This window comes from Procambarus clarkii, chromosome 18 (assembly GCF_040958095.1).
Source record: "Procambarus clarkii isolate CNS0578487 chromosome 18, FALCON_Pclarkii_2.0, whole genome shotgun sequence".
In the NCBI taxonomy this organism is placed as follows: Eukaryota; Metazoa; Arthropoda; class Malacostraca; order Decapoda; family Cambaridae; genus Procambarus; species Procambarus clarkii.
In genome coordinates, this window is record NC_091167.1 from 42,918,291 (window position 1) to 42,936,551 (window position 18,261).

The window sequence follows — 18,261 nt, forward strand, 5'->3', positions numbered from 1 at the left end:
CCACCGTTCAAGATCACCACAACACTGGCTGACCACCGTTCAAGATCACCACAACACTGCCTGACCTCCGTTCAAGATCACCATAACACTGGCTGACCACCGTTCAAGATCACCACAACACTGGCTGACCACCGTTCAAGATCACCACAACACTGGCTGACCACCGTTCAAGATCACCACAACACTGGCTGACCACCGTTCAAGATCACCACAACACTGGCTGACCACCGTTCAAGATCACCACAACACTGGCTGACCACCGTTCAAGATCACCACAACACTGGCTGACCACCGTTCAAGATCACCACAACACTGCCTGACCACCGTTCAAGATCACCACAACACTGGCTGACCACTTGACTTCCACGTACTCTACACATCTCTAACCATTTATTTAATACTAGCAGTACCCGGCCACGCGTTGCTGTGGCTCAGCAACGAATGTGCGTTGCTGAGCCACAGCAACCTTCCCTGTCCCCCAGTCCTCCCCACCAATCCCCTCTCACCCGTCTCCTCGGTCTCCCAACCATTCCCTACTCCACCGTCCTCTCGTCCTCCCCACCATTCCCCACTCCACCTTCCCCTCTTCCTTCCCACCATGCCCCACTTCCCTGTCCCTTTGTTCTCCCCCACCATTCTCCATTCCTCCATCCCCTTGTCCCCACCATCCCAAACTCCTCCGTCCCCTCGTCCTTCCCCACTCCAACATCCCCTCTTCCTTCCCACCATGCCCCACTCCCCTGTCCCTTTGTCCTCCCCACCCTTCTCCATGTCCCCATACCCTCGTCCCCACCATCCCAAACTCCCGCGTCCCCTTGTCCTTCCCCATCATTCCCCCCCTCCCTTGTCCCCCTCGTCCTCCCCACCATCTCTCACTTCCGTCCCCTCGTCATCCCCACCATTCCCCACTCCCTCGTCCGATGCCTTCCCAAATGGTCTGATGTTCCCATCAGAAAATTGGGAACATAAAGTGATCTGATGTTCCCATCACTGAAATATAAAAAAAACAGTTAAAAAATTAAATGAAAATATGAAAAAAAAATACAAATAAACTATACTCACGAAATGAACGGTCTGGTAAACAACACAGCTCAATTCCAACGCAATTCACGCAAAATAATTAAATCAAAATGAAAATAAATCAAAATCTATGAAAATTCTATTCATTAATGCAATCAGAAACGTTGAAATGGAATTGTAACAAATTTAGTATAGCATGTGTATTGCTCTTATATGCAACAGATGGCGCTGTTTTTCAAGAAAAGCATAGTTTTGCCTGTCACAGGTGTGGCATCTATACTTAAACTTACGAAATGAACGGTATGGTAAACAACACAGCTCAATTCCAACACAATGTCACACATAATAATTCAATAAAAAATAAAATATATAGAAATCTATGAAAATAAAATATATCAATGCAATCGGAAACATTGAAATGGAATTCGTGCCATATTTAGTATACCGTGCATGTTGCTATTATGTGCAACAGATGGCGCTGGTTTTCAAAAACGCATGTTTTTATCTGTCACAGGGGTGGCATCGATATAGTAGGTATATGAAAACACGCGCATATTCGAATGCAACGTTGTGTCAAAATTTCAAAGCAATCGGTGAAGATCTTTTCGAGATTACAGCGTGTGTTGCTCTTACGTCCAACAGATGGCGCTGTTTAAAAAAAAAAAAGCATGTTTTTTCCTGCCGCAGGTAAGGCATGTATATAGTAGATATATAAAAACACGCGCCTATTCGAATGCAACGTTGTGTCAAAATTTCAAAACAATCGGTAAAGAGGTTTTAAAGATTTCCCTCACATGAAAAACACAGTTTTCAGAAAATGCATATTTTTTATCCGTCACAGACGTGACATCTGTATAGTATGTATATAAAAACCCGGCCGGAGGCGAATGGAACAGTTACGTAAAAATTTCAAAGCAATCGGTGAAGAACTTTCGGAGATTAGTGATTTTGAACAAACAAACATTTCCATTTTTATTTTTATAGATTTAAGACAATGACTCAATCAGCGTCTCTTGATATAAGTTATTTGTAAGTTATTTAAAGACTGTCAAATACTTCATCTTGTATTTGACTTTGAGTTAGTATGAATGAATGAATTATCAGGGGAAAGCGCCGAGCCATTACGACTATATAGCACTGGGAAGGGGTCAGGATAAGGATTTGGGATGGGACGGGAGGAAGGAATGGTGCCCAACCACTTGGACGGTCGGGGATTGAACGACGACCTGCAGGAAGCGCCGAAATGCAGAAAGCGACCTGCATTTAGCTTTAGTTAGTAGCTAAATGTTAACACATTTATTTATATCTAAAAGCATACCTTAATACCTTATAGGCCTTCCTTATCAATAAAACCTTATTTATAAAACTAAATACATTTCTACGCCTTTATAAAAATAAATGTAAAGATAATTCATTTATCATTGTTAGAAGTATTAAATAAATGTTCTCTTACCAAAGTAAGAAATAATGTCTAATACATGTATTAATACGTGTATAAGGTAATGTGAGGCATTAAAGACGTGACTCACAGGGAGCTGGGAACACTCTGGGTGAGCGCCGCCACCGCCGCCACCACCACCACTGCCGCCACCGCCGCCACACTCCACATCTGAACAATATTACCATTATTGTAAGTCACTGTCTCAAGATTATATACATATAATAGGAAGGGAGTACCACCTCTGGCTGGAAGAAGGGGGACCTTAGCCTCGGAGGAAACCACACATAACGCATTAGAGGGAATGTTTGGGTCCCCTCCAATACAGTTTCTGTGTGCTTTTCTCCTTCTACCCCTTCCTTTTGTGTTTTTTTGTGCTTTATTATGTATTAATGGTTACAAGATATACATGGGTTGATACAAAAAGTGCTTAAAGTTTATGGATCTCTTGAAAAACACGACAATGGGAAACATTGATGAATGTCACAGACGGGTTCGATCATTGTTGCAAGTCAAACACTTCTTCGAATTCCTCTGAAGTTGGACTAGTGCCCAAGACGCAACAGGCATTTTCCCCTCTGAATCGCAACACTGAGGCGCTGGAACATAAAACTTTTTGCTCTCTGATCTTTTGTAGCTCTGATCAATTTGTCTCCCAAGTCCTTCAGGAACTTCAATGCACATTTTCCTCACGAACCGAGGGTCTCCGAGCTGATCGGAACAAAGCTGTAGTAGTGTGCCTGACCTCTGTATTTGATAATATTCTGCAGTTCCCTGAAAGAAGCAGCGCCACCCCCTTTACGTGTGCTGTAGTGGAGGTAGGTATTGGCCAGTGTAGCAGCGGACGTGTAGTCCCACACCACTTGCTTACCATCCTTCCAAGGAAGCAAGGTGACCCCATCTGGGCGCTTCTGAGGGTCGTTAGGTCTGGATAAGTGTGGTTCTCTTTGTGCCGGGGAACGGGCTGTGGTGAAGCTCCACTTGATGATGTCGTTGACTTCTTCATGTCTTGCAATTTTACCCTGTGATTTACGACATACCAGACCATGACGATCATATTGGTCTGCCATCGCAGTTCCGCAGATGCACCTATGTTCGGTGAGGATGTGGGCTGCAAGGTGAAGGGCAACTCCAACGCGGAGAGCGTCATGACTGAGGCGAGTTCCTAGGGCTGCATTGGGCATAGCAAATAATAAATCCCCAGCGTGGGGTGCTGTTACCGCTAGGAGGCGGGCTTTGTTTTCAGCATCTGCGTTGTTTATCATTGCTGTGACAGTCTTTTCCAATTTGGGGCTATCCCAATGGGCCTGCTTGTGGTCTTTTGGAGCTTGTGGTCGGGGTTGGGGGTGTGCAATGGTTTCCCATTGTCCGGCTGCTTCGATGACGTTTGATATATATATATATATATATATATATATATATATATATATATATATATATATATATATATATATATATATATATATATATATATATATATATATATACTAGCTGTACCCGGCCACGCGTTCCTGTGGCTCAGCAACGCATATGCATTGCTGAGCAACAGCAACCTTCCCCCTATTTTCCAGTCCTCCCCACCATTCCCTCCTCCCCGTCCCCTCGTCCTCCTAACCCATTCCCCACTCTCCCCCATCTCCTCGTCCTCCCTACCATTCCCCCCCCCCTCCCCCATCCCCCTCCTCTCCACCATCCCCCACTTCCCTGTCCCCTTGTCCTCCCACCACCAATCTCCATTAATTCCCCTGTCCCCTCGTCCTCCCCACTATTCTCCACTCCCTTGTTCGATGAATTCCCGAATGATCTGATATTCCAATAAAAAATTGGGAACATCAAACGATCTGATGTTGCCATCACTGAAATATAAGGAAAACAATTAAAAAACGAAATGAAAAAAATAATAAATAAACTATACTCATGAAATGAACGGTATGGTAAACAACAAAGCTCAATTCCAATGTAATGTCACACAAAATAATTAAATCAAAATGAAAATAAATCGAAATGTATCAAAATTTAATTTGTCAATGCAATTGAAAACATTGAAATGGAATCGTACCATACTTAGTATAGCGTGTGGCTCTTACGTGCAACAGATGACATTGTTTCATAAAAAATAATGTTTTTATCTGTCACAGGTGTGGCATCTATACTTATACTTACGAAATGAACGGTATAATAAACAATACAACTCAATTCCAACACAATGTCACACAAGATAATTAAATAAAAATTAAAATAAATCAAAATCTATGAAAATTAAACTCATCAATGCAATCGGAAACATTGAAATGGAATTTGTAACATATTTAGTATAGCTTGTGTGTCGCTATTATGTGCAACAGATGGTGCTGTGTTTGAAAAAATAATGATTTTACCTGTCACAGGTGTGGCATCTATATAGCAGATATATAAAAACACGCGTATATCGAATGGAATGTTGTGTCAGAATTTCAAAGCAATCGGTGAAGAGCTTTGAGAGATTACAGCGTGTGTTGCTCTTACGTCCAACAGATGGCACTGTTTTTTAAAAAAAGGCAAGTTTTTTCCTGTCATAGGTGAGGCATGTAGATAGTAGGTATAAAAACACGGGACTATTCGAATGCAACGTCGTGTCAAAATTTCAAAGCAATCGGTAAAGAGGTTTCGAAGATTTCTCTCACATGAAAAACACAACTTATTTTTTAAGTTTTCCCGTCACAGACGTGACATCAATATAGTATGTATATAGAAACCTGCTCAGATGCGAATGGAACATTGTGTGAAAATTTCAAAGCAATCGGTGAAGAACTTTCGGAGATTTAGTGATTTTGAACAAATGAACATTTCCATTTATATACACACACACATATATATATATATATATATATATATATATATATATATATATATATATATATATATATATATATATATATATACTAGCTGTACCCGGCCACGCATTGCTGTGGCTCAGCAACGCACGTGCGTTGCTGAGTCAGCAGCAACCTTCCCCTGTTTCCCAGTCCTCCCCACCATTCCCCCCTTCCCTCTCCCCTCATCCTCCCAACCATTCCTTACTCCCTCGTCCCTTTGTCCTCCCCACCATCCCCCACTCCACCATTCCCTCGTCCTTCTAACCATTCCCCACTCCACTGTCCCTTCATCCTCTTCACCATCCCCCACTCCCCTGTCCTCTAGTCCTTCCCACTATTCCCAATTCCTCTGTTCCCTCATCCCCACCATCCCCAACTTTCCCGTCTTCTCGTCCTCCCCACCCTTACCCCCTCTCTTGTCCTCTCGTCCTCCCCAAAATCCTCCACTCCCGTCCTATCGTCTTTCCCACCATTCCCCACTCCCTCATCTGAAGCATTCCCAAATGGTCTGATGTTCCCATCAGAAAATTGGGAACATCAAATGATCTGATGTTCCCATCAATGAAATATTAGAAAAACAGTAAAAAAAACGAAATGGAAAACAATGAAAAAATAAAAAATAAACTATACTCACAAAATGAACGGTATGGTAAACAACACAGCTCAATTCCAACACAATGTCACACAAAATATATAAATCAAAACGAAAATAAATCGAAATCTATGATAATTCAATTTGTCAATGCAATTGGAAACATTGAAATGGAAGTGTAACATAATTAGTATAGTGTGTGTTGCTCTTACGTGCAACAGATGGCACTGTTTCTTAAAAAAAAATATATTTTTTTTTTATGTCACAGGTGTGGCATCTATACTTATACTTACGTAATGAACGGTATTGTAAACAACACAGCTCGATTCCAATGCAATGTCACACAATAGAAATAAACCAAAATTAAAATAAATCTAAGTCTATGAAAATTCAATTTATCAATGCAATCGGAAACATTGAAATGGAATCGTAACATATTTAGGATAACGTGTGTTTCTATTACATCCAACAGATGGCACTGTTTTTCCATAAAGGATGTTTTTTACCTGTCACAGGTGTGGCATCTATATAGTAGGTATATAAAAATATGCACGTATTCGAATGGACTGTTGTGTCAAAAGTTAAAAGCAATAGGTGAAGAACTTTCGGAGATTACAGTGAGTGTTGCTCTTACGTCTAACAGATGGCGCTGTTTTAAACAAAAAACATGTTTTTTCCCGTCACAGGTGAGGCCTGTATAGAGTAGGAAATTAAAAGAAAACATGCACCTATTCGAATGCAACGTTGTGTCAAAATTTCAAAGCAATCGGTAAAGAGGTTCCGAAGATTTCCCTCACATGGAAAACAGTTTTTCAAAAAAAGCATGTTTTTTTTTCTGGTCATTGACATGACATCTAATTAGTATTTATATAAAAACTCGCTCGGATGCGAATGGAACGTTGTGTGAAAATTTCAAAGCTATCGGTAAAGAACTTTCTGAGATTAGCGATTTTGAACAAACGAACATTTCCATTTTTATTTACCTAAAAGGGGTACCACCTCTGGTGCAAGTGTAGGGACCCATAGCCTTGGAGAAGAAAATAATGAGTACTTAAAGACCCTGTGGATCCTTACTGATCACTTTGATATTTTTTCCCCTACCACCCCTATTCTTTTAGTGTGTGTAATATATATATATATATATATATATATATATATATATATATATATATATATATATATATATATATATATATATATATATATATATATATATATATATTACATAATTGCATGCATATATATATATATATATGCATGCAATTGACGATCACTAAACACTGATCATTTGTATGCGAAAAATCCACAGAGAAATGGGAAAGAGAGATGAACGTTTCAGCCGATCTGGGCCTTTGTCAACACCTGACTGAAAGAAATCACAAGGAAAGAGTGGAGGCAGACACTAGATCCTGACCACCATCTCCTGTTGGGAAAGAATTAACCAGAGAAAGGTATAGATTAGCTTAGAGTGATCAGAAGGATTTAAGCGGTAAGAACAAAAGATTAAAGAAAAAGCCTCATTGAACCTACATAAAATATTAAAATAATATTGTTATGAGACAATGTAACTATCATAGTTTTTTCTTAAACTGTTGTGCAATATTGTAACTTAAAACTGGGTCAAGTTTGTACATACCAGTACTAACATTGAGAAAATTTGGTTACAAATCCTCTCTGATTTTAATGACAAAATAAGCATTTGATTCTTGTCCAGACCAGACACAATACTTGTACTGCACTGAAAGTACTCAAGAACTTTCCCATCTGACCGACATGCTCATATAACATTCATTACAAAGTATTTCATAGACACATTCTTAATATAATTTTTACTGTTCTCACATTTAAAAAAAAACAAGTACTTTTGTGTATAAATACATTATTTGAACTAAATATTTTTGGTCATCAATTCATTCAATGTGAATAAAGTTATTTTATTAATCGATGAATGTATGATATAAACTTGTCTTTATTAATATATATTACATGCAATGTCTTTATTCTTTTTAATGTTTACATACCATATGCATCTTGGAAAACTTAAGAATAATATGTAGGCAATATTACCGTATTTGTAAACATAATGCTGAAATAATTATTGGTTTATTAATCGTAATTGTAGGTTACCGTGGCAGTGAAGGGCTTGAGGAAGCCTGCGAGGTCTGCATGAGGGCCGGGCCGCTTGTAAGAGAGGAGCTTCTCGTTTATGTAGAGCGCCACACTGGCCTCCAGCACCTGCATCCGCCCGGCGTCGATGTTCACCACTATGCCTGACATGTCCACCTCCTGCCGCACACAACCTTAGGTCAGATCCCACCTCCTTGACAACACCTCCTGCTTACAACAATCATAATCATATCAAACATCCCAAGGCAACTTTTAGTTGTATATTTACTGTGAATGTATATTTACTTGCTCCCAGTTATGACCGAGCCTAGCCCGTTCAGACTGGATATGCTGAGATCATATCTTAAAGTGTCAAGGTACTTCTAATACAATGTAACTCACTTGGCGGTATTTGAAATAGCATTATATACACGTGAATTCTAGTTAATGTACGGTATTTTTCTGCATTATTATTACATTTCTTGATCTGTTGTGTGTAAGGTGTAACTGCTAGTTTCGTCGGCCGGCCGCTGAGTTCCGGCCCTGCTGCCAGGGGGTGCGGAGGTGCCCACCTGTGCTTCAGTAGTTGTCCAGCTTGCGTGGTGGTTTAACACTCGTCTTTGTTGACGTGGCTTGCCTGATGGAGAAATCAAAACAGATTTCCCCTGTTTTGCGGGCTCGTTCGGTGGGCCTGGACGTTCGTTCTGGACGGGACGATTATCCTGCCGTGGAATTAATTTTGTGTGACATGCTGCGTGTCTCTGTATCTATGGTGTGGAATTGGTATCCTCGCATCGGGCCATTGTGAAGTTTGAGGAGGAAGACTACCGGGTGTTTTTTATGATGCTACGAGGGGACGGTCCTTGCCCCTGCTGGTACGGTGACTGTTTCTGACCGGAGTGGTGCTCTCATTTTGTCAGCATTCGAGGTGCGCCCCTGGAGTTCCTGGAGGAGCTACTTCGTAGGTATTTTGGGCGGTTTGGAACTGTCATGAGTGTGAGGATTAGTATGGTTTCCACCGAGAAACTTAAGGGTGTCCAGACATAGCCTTCCCGGTTTGGTGCCTTCGTTTTGATAATTACTTAGTTAAGGGTGTCCAGACTAGTATACACAATCTCGGGATGCGGCTGTGGTTGGACATCCCGTCCTCGGTGCGGCTCATTGGATATTACATCCACGTTTACTACTCCCATCTACCTCGCACCTGCTTTCGCTGTGGTTTGATAGGCCACCTGGCTGCTGGCTGCTCGGCGGATGTCGTTGCTCCGGTGAATCTTTTTCGTGAGGAAGATTTCCCACCGCTAGCTGTGGAGGCGAAACCAGTGGGTGAGGTTGTGGATGAGCCTTTGGCAGCTGTGTCGCATCTTGTGTCGGACGGTGCACCTGATCTCTGTGGGGCTTGTGCTCCGGAGGTTGTGCCGTCCTCGGTTGGGTGTACTGTTCCTGATGGCATTCCTGGTGCTGTTGTAGAACCCCAGGCTGCTCCCTCTCTGTCTCCACCGTCTTCAGCTACTCCATCTTCTGCGCCTGACCCTCTGCCTTTTCCTGTGGCTCCTGTCTTTTCGTCCCCACTCCCCACTGCTTGTCCTGGCTGTGCTGGGAGGTGATGTGGGTGCGGGGTCCTCCTGCAGTGTTGGGACCGGTCCCCCATGTCATTGAGGCTGCTGACGTCTTGTGTCGTGCAACGGTGCAACAAACATGTGTGTATGTTCCCTAGGTGTGTGTGTGTGTGTGTATATATATATATATATATATATATATATATATATATATATATATATATATATATATATATATATATATATATATATATATATATATATATATATGTGTGTGTGTGTATGTGTGTGTGTATGTATATTTTGGTAACAGTCTTTCTTGTAAACATATGTTGTTGAATATGACCGAAAGGGTAAGATTAAAGATTCTAACACGAATCTTCTCAATATTTCTTACGTTTTTCTTCACTGTCGGGGGTAATTGAAAAATTAACTCTCCAAAGTTCATTTTCTAATTTTTTATATATGGTTTAATGCCTAAAAGCGTTTTGCAAGGATTTCTCACATTTTCAAAGACAGGTTTACACATATCATTTCAAGCTTATATTCGTTTTGGGTGAGGTGATATGTCACAAATGTTTTTGGGTGAGGTGACAAAAGATAGAACACGAAACAATGGGTATAAATTGCATATGGGAATATAAGAATGTAAGTAACTACAGAAAGCCTATTGACCCATATTTTCTCTTGCTGCTCCTATGTTGGTTCGGGGTCTTGAAGTGGGTAGAATATCCTTATGTGTTAATTGGCTGTTGGTTACTGGTGTTGACCTTTAGAAATGTGTGAAATGCCAGTGTGATGGAAAATAACATTTTATTCATTTAAGTGAATGAAATGTTTTCCTGATCTAACCTTGCACAGGAGGTGACCTTAAGTATATATACTGACCTTGCGGATGACCAGACCAATGACCCCGGTCCAGGAGCCGTTGTCCAGCTGGGAGCCGAAGAGACGGTCCTCCGGTATAACGTACTCCACGCTGTCGGTATACAACAGGTCAAACGTCACCCAACGTCTCCTTTCAATTACCTATTTTTGTCATTATATTTTATTGTTTACTAAGAACAATATAAATATTATTTTTGTACTGCTAGTTGGTTTCTAAGGGTGACCAGGAACCTATTGAGAGAGGGAGATGTTGGTGTATTCGCCAGGTGTTGAGGTAGGAGGCCAGGGAGTGGTGGTGGGTGTACTGACCAAGTGTTGTGGTAGGAGGCCAGGTGGTGGTGGTGGGTGTACTGACCAAGTGTTGTGGTAGGAGGCCAGGTGGTGGTGGTGGGTGTACTGACCAAGTGTTGTGGTAGGAGGCCAGGTGGTGGTGGTGGGTGTACTGACCAAGTGTTGTGGTAGGAGGCCAGGTGGTGGTGGTGGGTGTACTGACCAAGTGTTGTGGTAGGAGGCCAGGAGGGGGGGTGGTGGTGGGTGTACTTACCAGGTATTGTGGTAGGAAGTCAGTAGAAGGTGGTGTTACTTACTAAAGTGTCTTTCAGAGCACAGTTTCATAGTGTTAATCATAAGCCGAATTATCATGCTCATAAACCTGGTTACCAGACCAAACCAGTTACCAACCCTCCTGCTACTCCCATCATCTCTTCTTCTGCTAAACCTAAGTGTGAGCAACCACAGTTGGGGACACAACACCCCAGTAATGTGAACAATAAGTCTGTAGTGAGTGTGTCAGGGTCAACCCCTGATAATAGGTTTCGTACTCATTGTAAGTCTAATTATGTATAAGGGTTTGCAGAGTAGAAATTCAAAGTGTGTTGAAGTAAATCACAAATGGGCAGAGACTTGCCAGCCTTACATGTTTCCAGGAGAAATAATGTGTAAAAGAGGTAAATGGAAGCCAGTTGTTATGCTGAGAGATACTGGTGCTTCCCAAACCTTAATGCTAAACAATGTGTTCTCTAATGTTGAGATGAGAGACAGTGATGAGTCTGTAGTTCTTCAGAGTATTGCAAGTTGTCAAACAGTACCTCTGATAGAAGGTTTCCTATAAGGAAACTGATTTTATAATTAACATAGCATAAATTCACCCCATTCTCACTATATAGGCTTGTATTATATTAATTTGGGGGGGGAGGTAATTTAAAATACTGTGAAGATAGAATGAACACAGCGATACTAGCGGGACTTAACAGAGGCCAGGAGGTGGAGGTGGAGGTGGTGGTGTACATACCAGGTGTTGAGGTAGGAGGCCAGGAGGAGGTGGAGGTGGTGGTGTACATACCAGGTGTTGAGGTAGGAGGTCAGGAGGAGGTGGAGGTGGTGGTGTACATACCAGGTGTTGAGGTAGGAGGCCAGGAGGAGGTGGAGGTGGTGGTGTACATACCAGGTGTTGAGGTAGGAGGCCAGGAGGAGGTGGAGGTGGAGGTACATACCAGGTGTTGAGGTAGGAGGCCAGGATGTGGTGGAGGTGTACCAAGGTCCCCCACGCCTGCACTTGACCCCTCGTCTTGGCCACACTGATAAAACCTGGAAACTGAATCAAGAATAAACTCAATGTTAATATTACTAATTTTGTATTGTATTTTTAATGTGTTTAATGTTCCATGCAGTTAATACAAACGAAAAGGTTGCTGGTTGTTCATTATTATCACGCTAGTGTGAAGACTGTAGTTGACAAGCCATGGGGTACTTAGCAAGTGTTATGACCCCGTGTAGCCTGGGGGGAACGAGTCTACCCCAGAGAGAGTTATTCGGCAATCTGAACCTGATTGAGAAGTCAGAGGAAAGATATATACAGTAAATATATAATAAATGTCAGTGAATAATTTAAAAATATGAGCAGAGGATGAGCATGTAAATAATTGACATGAAATGAGATGTCGATACTTTGGTGACATGACGTGGGGCTTGCAGGGCGTCATGACCTTACTTGAGTCACAGAAGTCGTGAGAGAGGGTTGTGCTTTGTTGAGCTTCTGGCAGAGGAGGCACCTTAACTGTGTTTTCCTGCAAGAGTGAGGAATCAAGCAGACGTTGATGTGTGAAGCCTGTTGGACGACTTAATGTACTCAAGTCAGGAGCAGAAGAGCTGTGAGGCCGCCATAAAGAAACTTTGTTGGATGTCTTAGAGGACCCATCTGGGAGCTGCAACTGAGAGCTAATTTAACAATTGTTACAGTGGTTGCCTGTGCTTGATCGTGTGCCCAGCGATCATGGCTAGTGTTTATGTATATAGCACATATATTTTATTGATCGAGCTAGTGAGCTCAAATAAGAGAAGAGATAGGAAAAATATCCTGGAGGGAGGAGTGATACGTCTGCTCTCACCGAAGATCAGATGCTGACTGCCTGAGGGAGGCGGCCCTGAGACGTGTCTGGACATGTTCCCATGTGGACCCGCCCAGGATGGGGGAGGACCGTCGCGACGACGCAATAGTGTTTCAATAGATGGAGGAGTTTTATTTTCTGTGAATACATTTAATTATGCTTGTTAGGAAAACGTTTATTATAGCATGCTGATGGATTTATAGGTTTGTGTAGGAGAACTACAACGGTTTGTCAGGGAGAAGTTAGAGAGAGAATGTATGATATGTATGAATGTAATGTATCGACTTCAAGTGTGAGCTAAAACTCATAGTGGGAGCTGAACTGCAAGGTGGTGCAGGACTTCAAGTTGAGGAGTGGAACTCCAGGAACATAGTGAATCTTCGAGTAATGTAGGGAGCTACACGTCGTTGTGTGAAGCGTGTGGAGAGAGCTTCACTGACCTTTAAGGAGGATTTCATTGCAGCTGATTGGAGGAACTGCAGGAGTAGCTTACAGCATATATAATCACCGGTATAATATATAATCAGGTATAATCACCGATAGCACTACAGACCATTACCCCACATTTCTCTTAACTAACATTAGCAAACCACCTCTTGAGTCAAGAGAGATACGTTTTAGACTACACAATGAAACTGCTATAGACAATTTTATAACTGCTACTGATAATGTCAACTGGGAGTCCGAGTTAGGTAACATAGAGGACATCAACCTAGCAGTTCAATCTTTTCTTCAAATAACTCTTAGCCTTTATAATACCCACTGTCCTATGCTTACAAAACAAGTCACAACCAAAAGGCTTAACAATCCCTGGCTTACAAAGGGAATACTTAAATCTATTAATAAAAAACATGACCTTGAGAAAAAGTATAGGTTAGGGATTGTCTCCAAAGAATTCTCAAAGAATTACTCATTATTGCTATCTAAGATAATTAGACGAGCCAAAACTAAATACTACGAAGATAAATTTACCCAAATAAAGAGCAACATTAAACAAACATGGAGAACAATTTCACAAATATTGGGATCAAAGAAGTCTTTAAATAACAAACCGACTCTCCTGTCTAATAACGATGGTCAGCTTTCAGCCTCTGATTCTGCCATTGAGTTCAATAGGTTCTTCTCTTCCATTGGTTCATCCCTTGCTAATGATATTCCATCTTCCAGTACTGACATTAAGGACTATCTTACAGGGAACTATCCCCAGTCTCTGTACCTAAAGCCTATTAATTCCATTGACGTCAATGAGATAATCCTTTCCCTTAAAACCAAGTCTGGTGCCCTTGAGGAGATACCAACTTTAATCTACAAAAAAGCCTCCAGATCTTTAGCCCCTGCTATTGCTTTGCTCTTCAACAAGTCACTTGAACTCCAAACCTTTCCAGATATTCTAAAAAAAAGCGAGAGTAACGCCTGTCCACAAATGTGGTGATCTCACAGATGTTAACAACTACAGACCTATATCAATCCTGCCAAACTTGTCAAAAATTTTTGAAAAACTAATCTATAAGCAGCTTTACTCATATCTAGCCAAACTCAATATACTTAGCCCTTGCCAATATGGCTTCAGGCCCAAAAAAAGCACTAACGATGCACTTATTAGTATGCTTAACTCGATTCATACAGCTGTTGATAAAAATGAGTTCCCTGTTGGGTTATTTGTGGACCTGCGTAAAGCTTTCGATACTGTCAACCACCAAAACCTTCTTCTTAAATTACATCATTATGGTGTCAGAGGACACTCCCTACAATACCTCAAATCCTACCTTACTGACAGGCTCCAATGTGTTTCTGTGAATAATACAATTTCTCCCACCCTACCCATCAACATTGGTGTTCCCCAGGGCAGCATACTTGGCCCTCTCCTCTTTCTCATCTACATTAATGACCTTCCAAATGCCTCCCAACACCTCAAACCAATCCTATTTGCTGACGACACAACCTTCATTTACTCCAGTCCTGATCCCCTTGCTCTAAATGCCACAGTAAATACTGAGCTAAATAAAGTCCATCTGTGGCTAACTGCCAACAAACACACCCTTAACATTGACAAAACTTTCTATATTCTGTTTGGCAATAAATCCTCTAATCAAATAAATCTCAAAATAAACAATACCCAAATTTGTAACAAATTAGATGGCAAATTCCTTGGCATTCTCATTGACCACAAGCTGAATTTCCAGGGACACATTCTAAACATATCAAAAAAAGTTTCAAAAACTGTGGGCATTCTTTCTAAGATCAGATATTATGTACCACGCCCTGCCCTGGTGACTCTCTATTACTCCCTTATCTATCCATATCTCAACTATGGTATTTGTGCTTGGGGCTCTACTACCCAAAATCACTTACGTCCTCTAATTACTCAACACAAAGCTGCTATTAGGACAATATCCAATTCTGGCCCCAGACATCACTCGGTACCCCTATTCAAATCCCTGAATATGTTAGACATTAAGTCACTGCACATTCTCTCATGTGTACTATACATATACAAAACGCTAAATTGTAATGCCAATCCTGATCTCAAAAGCTTCATAGAAGGTTGTAACAGAACCCATGAGCACCACACCAGAAATAAATACAGTTTTGATATTCCTAGAGTACGACTTAATCAAACCAGAAATGCTCTACAAATCAAGGGGCCCAGGATGTGGAATGACCTTCCCAACCATGTTAAAGACAGTACCTCTCTCAACCAGTTTAAGTTAAAAACGAAGCTATACCTAATAAATTCCCTGTAACCTACCTTACCTCTCTATTGTCAACCCATGTATGTTTTTTTTTTTTTTTTTTTTTTTTTTTTTTTTTTTTTTTTTTTTTTTTTTTTTTTTTACAAATCAACGCTGTTTTAATGTAATTTTCTGTAATAATTTGTAATTGTATTTGTGCTGTTTTTTCAACAATGTTCCCCCCTCTTTTACCTCTATTTTTATTTGTACTCAACGCATTTTTTTCTTTTTACCCATTAGTTTTAAGCTTTAGTCAGTAGTGCTTTTTCCTGCCCGAAACGCTTTGCGTAATAGTGGCTTTAGGCATTGTATGTACTAGCTCTTATCTATAAAGCCAACAAACTTTGTAAAATCTCATTATGTATGTACCTTTGCCTAAATAACAATTATTAATTATTATTATTATTATTATTATATTTTGAGGACCCAGATGATTGTAATAGAGGACCTCGAGTAATGGAATAGAGGATCCTATGGACCATGAGGTTTAAGGGAGTGTTTGATTACATTGTGGCATGAAAGGCGCAGTGCAAGGTGAGAGAGTGATGCTTTTTGTAGAGTAGGAAATATGTGAATATTTGTATTGTGTCATGTACTGCAGCCTGAAGCAGTGAAGGGAGCAGAAGGTTGTAAGCCGGAGTTTAAGTAGCAGCCTGATACAGTTATAGGTTGGAGACATAAGACGATCTCTGAGTGTTATCAGTTGGCAGCAGCCTAAGAGGTTACATTGTTTTATCACTATACTTGTATATGTATATTGTATGTGTTTTTGTATTAAATATTATGTTTGTTAGCTGGCTTTTGCTCTTGTTCTGGTGAGGCTTCCTGGCTAGAGAGAGAGACACGGCTATAACTTGGGTGACAGTGGACTAAAAGTAACTAAGGGCGATTGAGAGATCATCCCACAGTAAGGAGAGTGCGGGGAGTCACGGCGGCTCAAGTGCGGGTGTGTACTGGTGACAACTAGGCATTGTGTGAGCCGCACTTCTGAATGAAAGTGACACTGAACCCCTCTCCCAGAACCAGACGCTTAGCAGGGAGATCTCCTAAATAATTGCAATCACTTCAGTGTCCATTGCTGGTCGACCGACGGTAGCGGGAGTGTGACTGCCAAGGTTCACTATTTATTCTGTCAAGAGGGTGGTTGGGACCTCTGTTCGACGGTAAGCTAATATCAGGTTGGATCTAATAATCAAGTTTCATTGTATGTACAATGAAACCTCTCCCGTCTCCCTCCACCCCCTGATACAAGCCATAGGGTAGTTGCCACCACACGCCATAATGAACTCCTTCGTCTGTGGCAGGTTGATGAATTTTCATACAAGTCATAAACTGTACTGACCTGGGTGACGCCCAGCTTGAGACAGGCGGAGGCTGCGGCTGGAGTAAGGGCAGCACTGGCTGCGGCTGGAGCAGCAGCTGTCACAGCAGCCATGATGCTCTGGCTACAGCCTCCCAGTGCTCTCTCCTACTATGTTTAACTCCTCTCCCCCCCCCCCCAAGCTTGTATATCAGCATCAATATTTAATAAATGGTCGATGGCTTCACGTTGATTGAAAAGGGTCGAAAAGGGTTTATATACATATTTATATGTATATAAAAGAAAATGTGTCAGTGGTTGGAGACCTGACACTTGAGGTGAGACTAGATAACCTTACCAGATGTAGAGGTAATTGTTGTGTCGGGAGGGTGCTCCTTACACTGACTTCCGGGAACACCATCCGCGTAGTTCCCGAGTAGTGACAGTTACAGTGGTGGTGATGTTGAGTAGTGACAGTTACAGTGGTGGTGATGTTGAATAGTGACAGTTACAGTGGTGGTGATGTTGAGTAGTGACAGTTACAGTGGTGGTGGTTATGTTGAGTTGTGTTATGAGCCCCAGGTAGCCTAGTGAGGTGGATCTACCATGTGAGATCTACCATGTTTGGTAGCAGTCTTTCTTGGAAATATATGTTGTTGAATATGACCGAAAGGTTAAGAATAATAAATCTAATACGAATCTTCTTAATATTTCTTATGTTTTTCTTTACTGTTGAGCGATGGGAAGCCGCTCTTTCTAGATGTAACGGTCGCGGAAAGGAATGGAGGCTTTCATACTGCAGTCTACACTAAGGAAAAGAACATAGGAAATGTGCCTTAATGCTAAGTAGTGACTTCCCGGACAGGTACAAGCGGAGTGTTGTCAACGCTTACGTCGACCGAGCTCTCACTCACAGCTCTGGTTAGAAGTAGATCGACGCGGAACTCTGAACATAAGAACAAAGGCAACTGCAGAAGGCCTATTGACCCATACGAGAAAGCTCCTATCTATAACCACCCAATTCCACGCATATACATGTCCAACCCGCGCTTGAAACAATCGAGGGACCCCACCTCCACCACGTTACGCGGTAATTGGTTCCACAAATCAACAACCCTGTTAGCAAAGCTTTTGATACAGTGCCACATGAAAGACTGATTAAAAAAATAGAGGCTCATGGTATTGGAGGTGCTATATTAAGATGGATTAGGGCATGGCTATTCCAAAGGAAACAGAGAGTTAGTATAAATGGGGTTAAGTCAGAGTGGGAAAATGTTGTAAGTGGAGTGCCTCAGGGCTCTGTCCTGGGACCTATGTTGTTTATAATATATATCAACGATTTAGATTCAGGTTTGAGTAGCAACATTTGCAAATTTGCCGATTA

The 18,261-nt window shown here is 41.5% G+C and overlaps 1 protein-coding gene across 1 annotated transcript in view; it reads right to left on the minus strand.

The window, feature by feature from the left end:
• Nucleotides 1–18,261, minus strand: part of LOC123754637 (glutamate [NMDA] receptor subunit 1-like) — a 40,243-nt gene that overhangs the window by 9,064 nt on the left and 12,918 nt on the right. Inside the window, exons 2-5 of the mRNA XM_069326549.1 lie at nucleotides 11,952–12,052; nucleotides 10,459–10,549; nucleotides 8,033–8,191; nucleotides 2,550–2,629 (exon numbers count right to left, since the gene is read on the minus strand). Of these exons, the coding sequence (XP_069182650.1) occupies nucleotides 2,550–2,629; nucleotides 8,033–8,191; nucleotides 10,459–10,549; nucleotides 11,952–12,052 (431 nt within the window). The remainder of the gene's footprint in view (nucleotides 1–2,549; nucleotides 2,630–8,032; nucleotides 8,192–10,458; nucleotides 10,550–11,951; nucleotides 12,053–18,261) is intronic.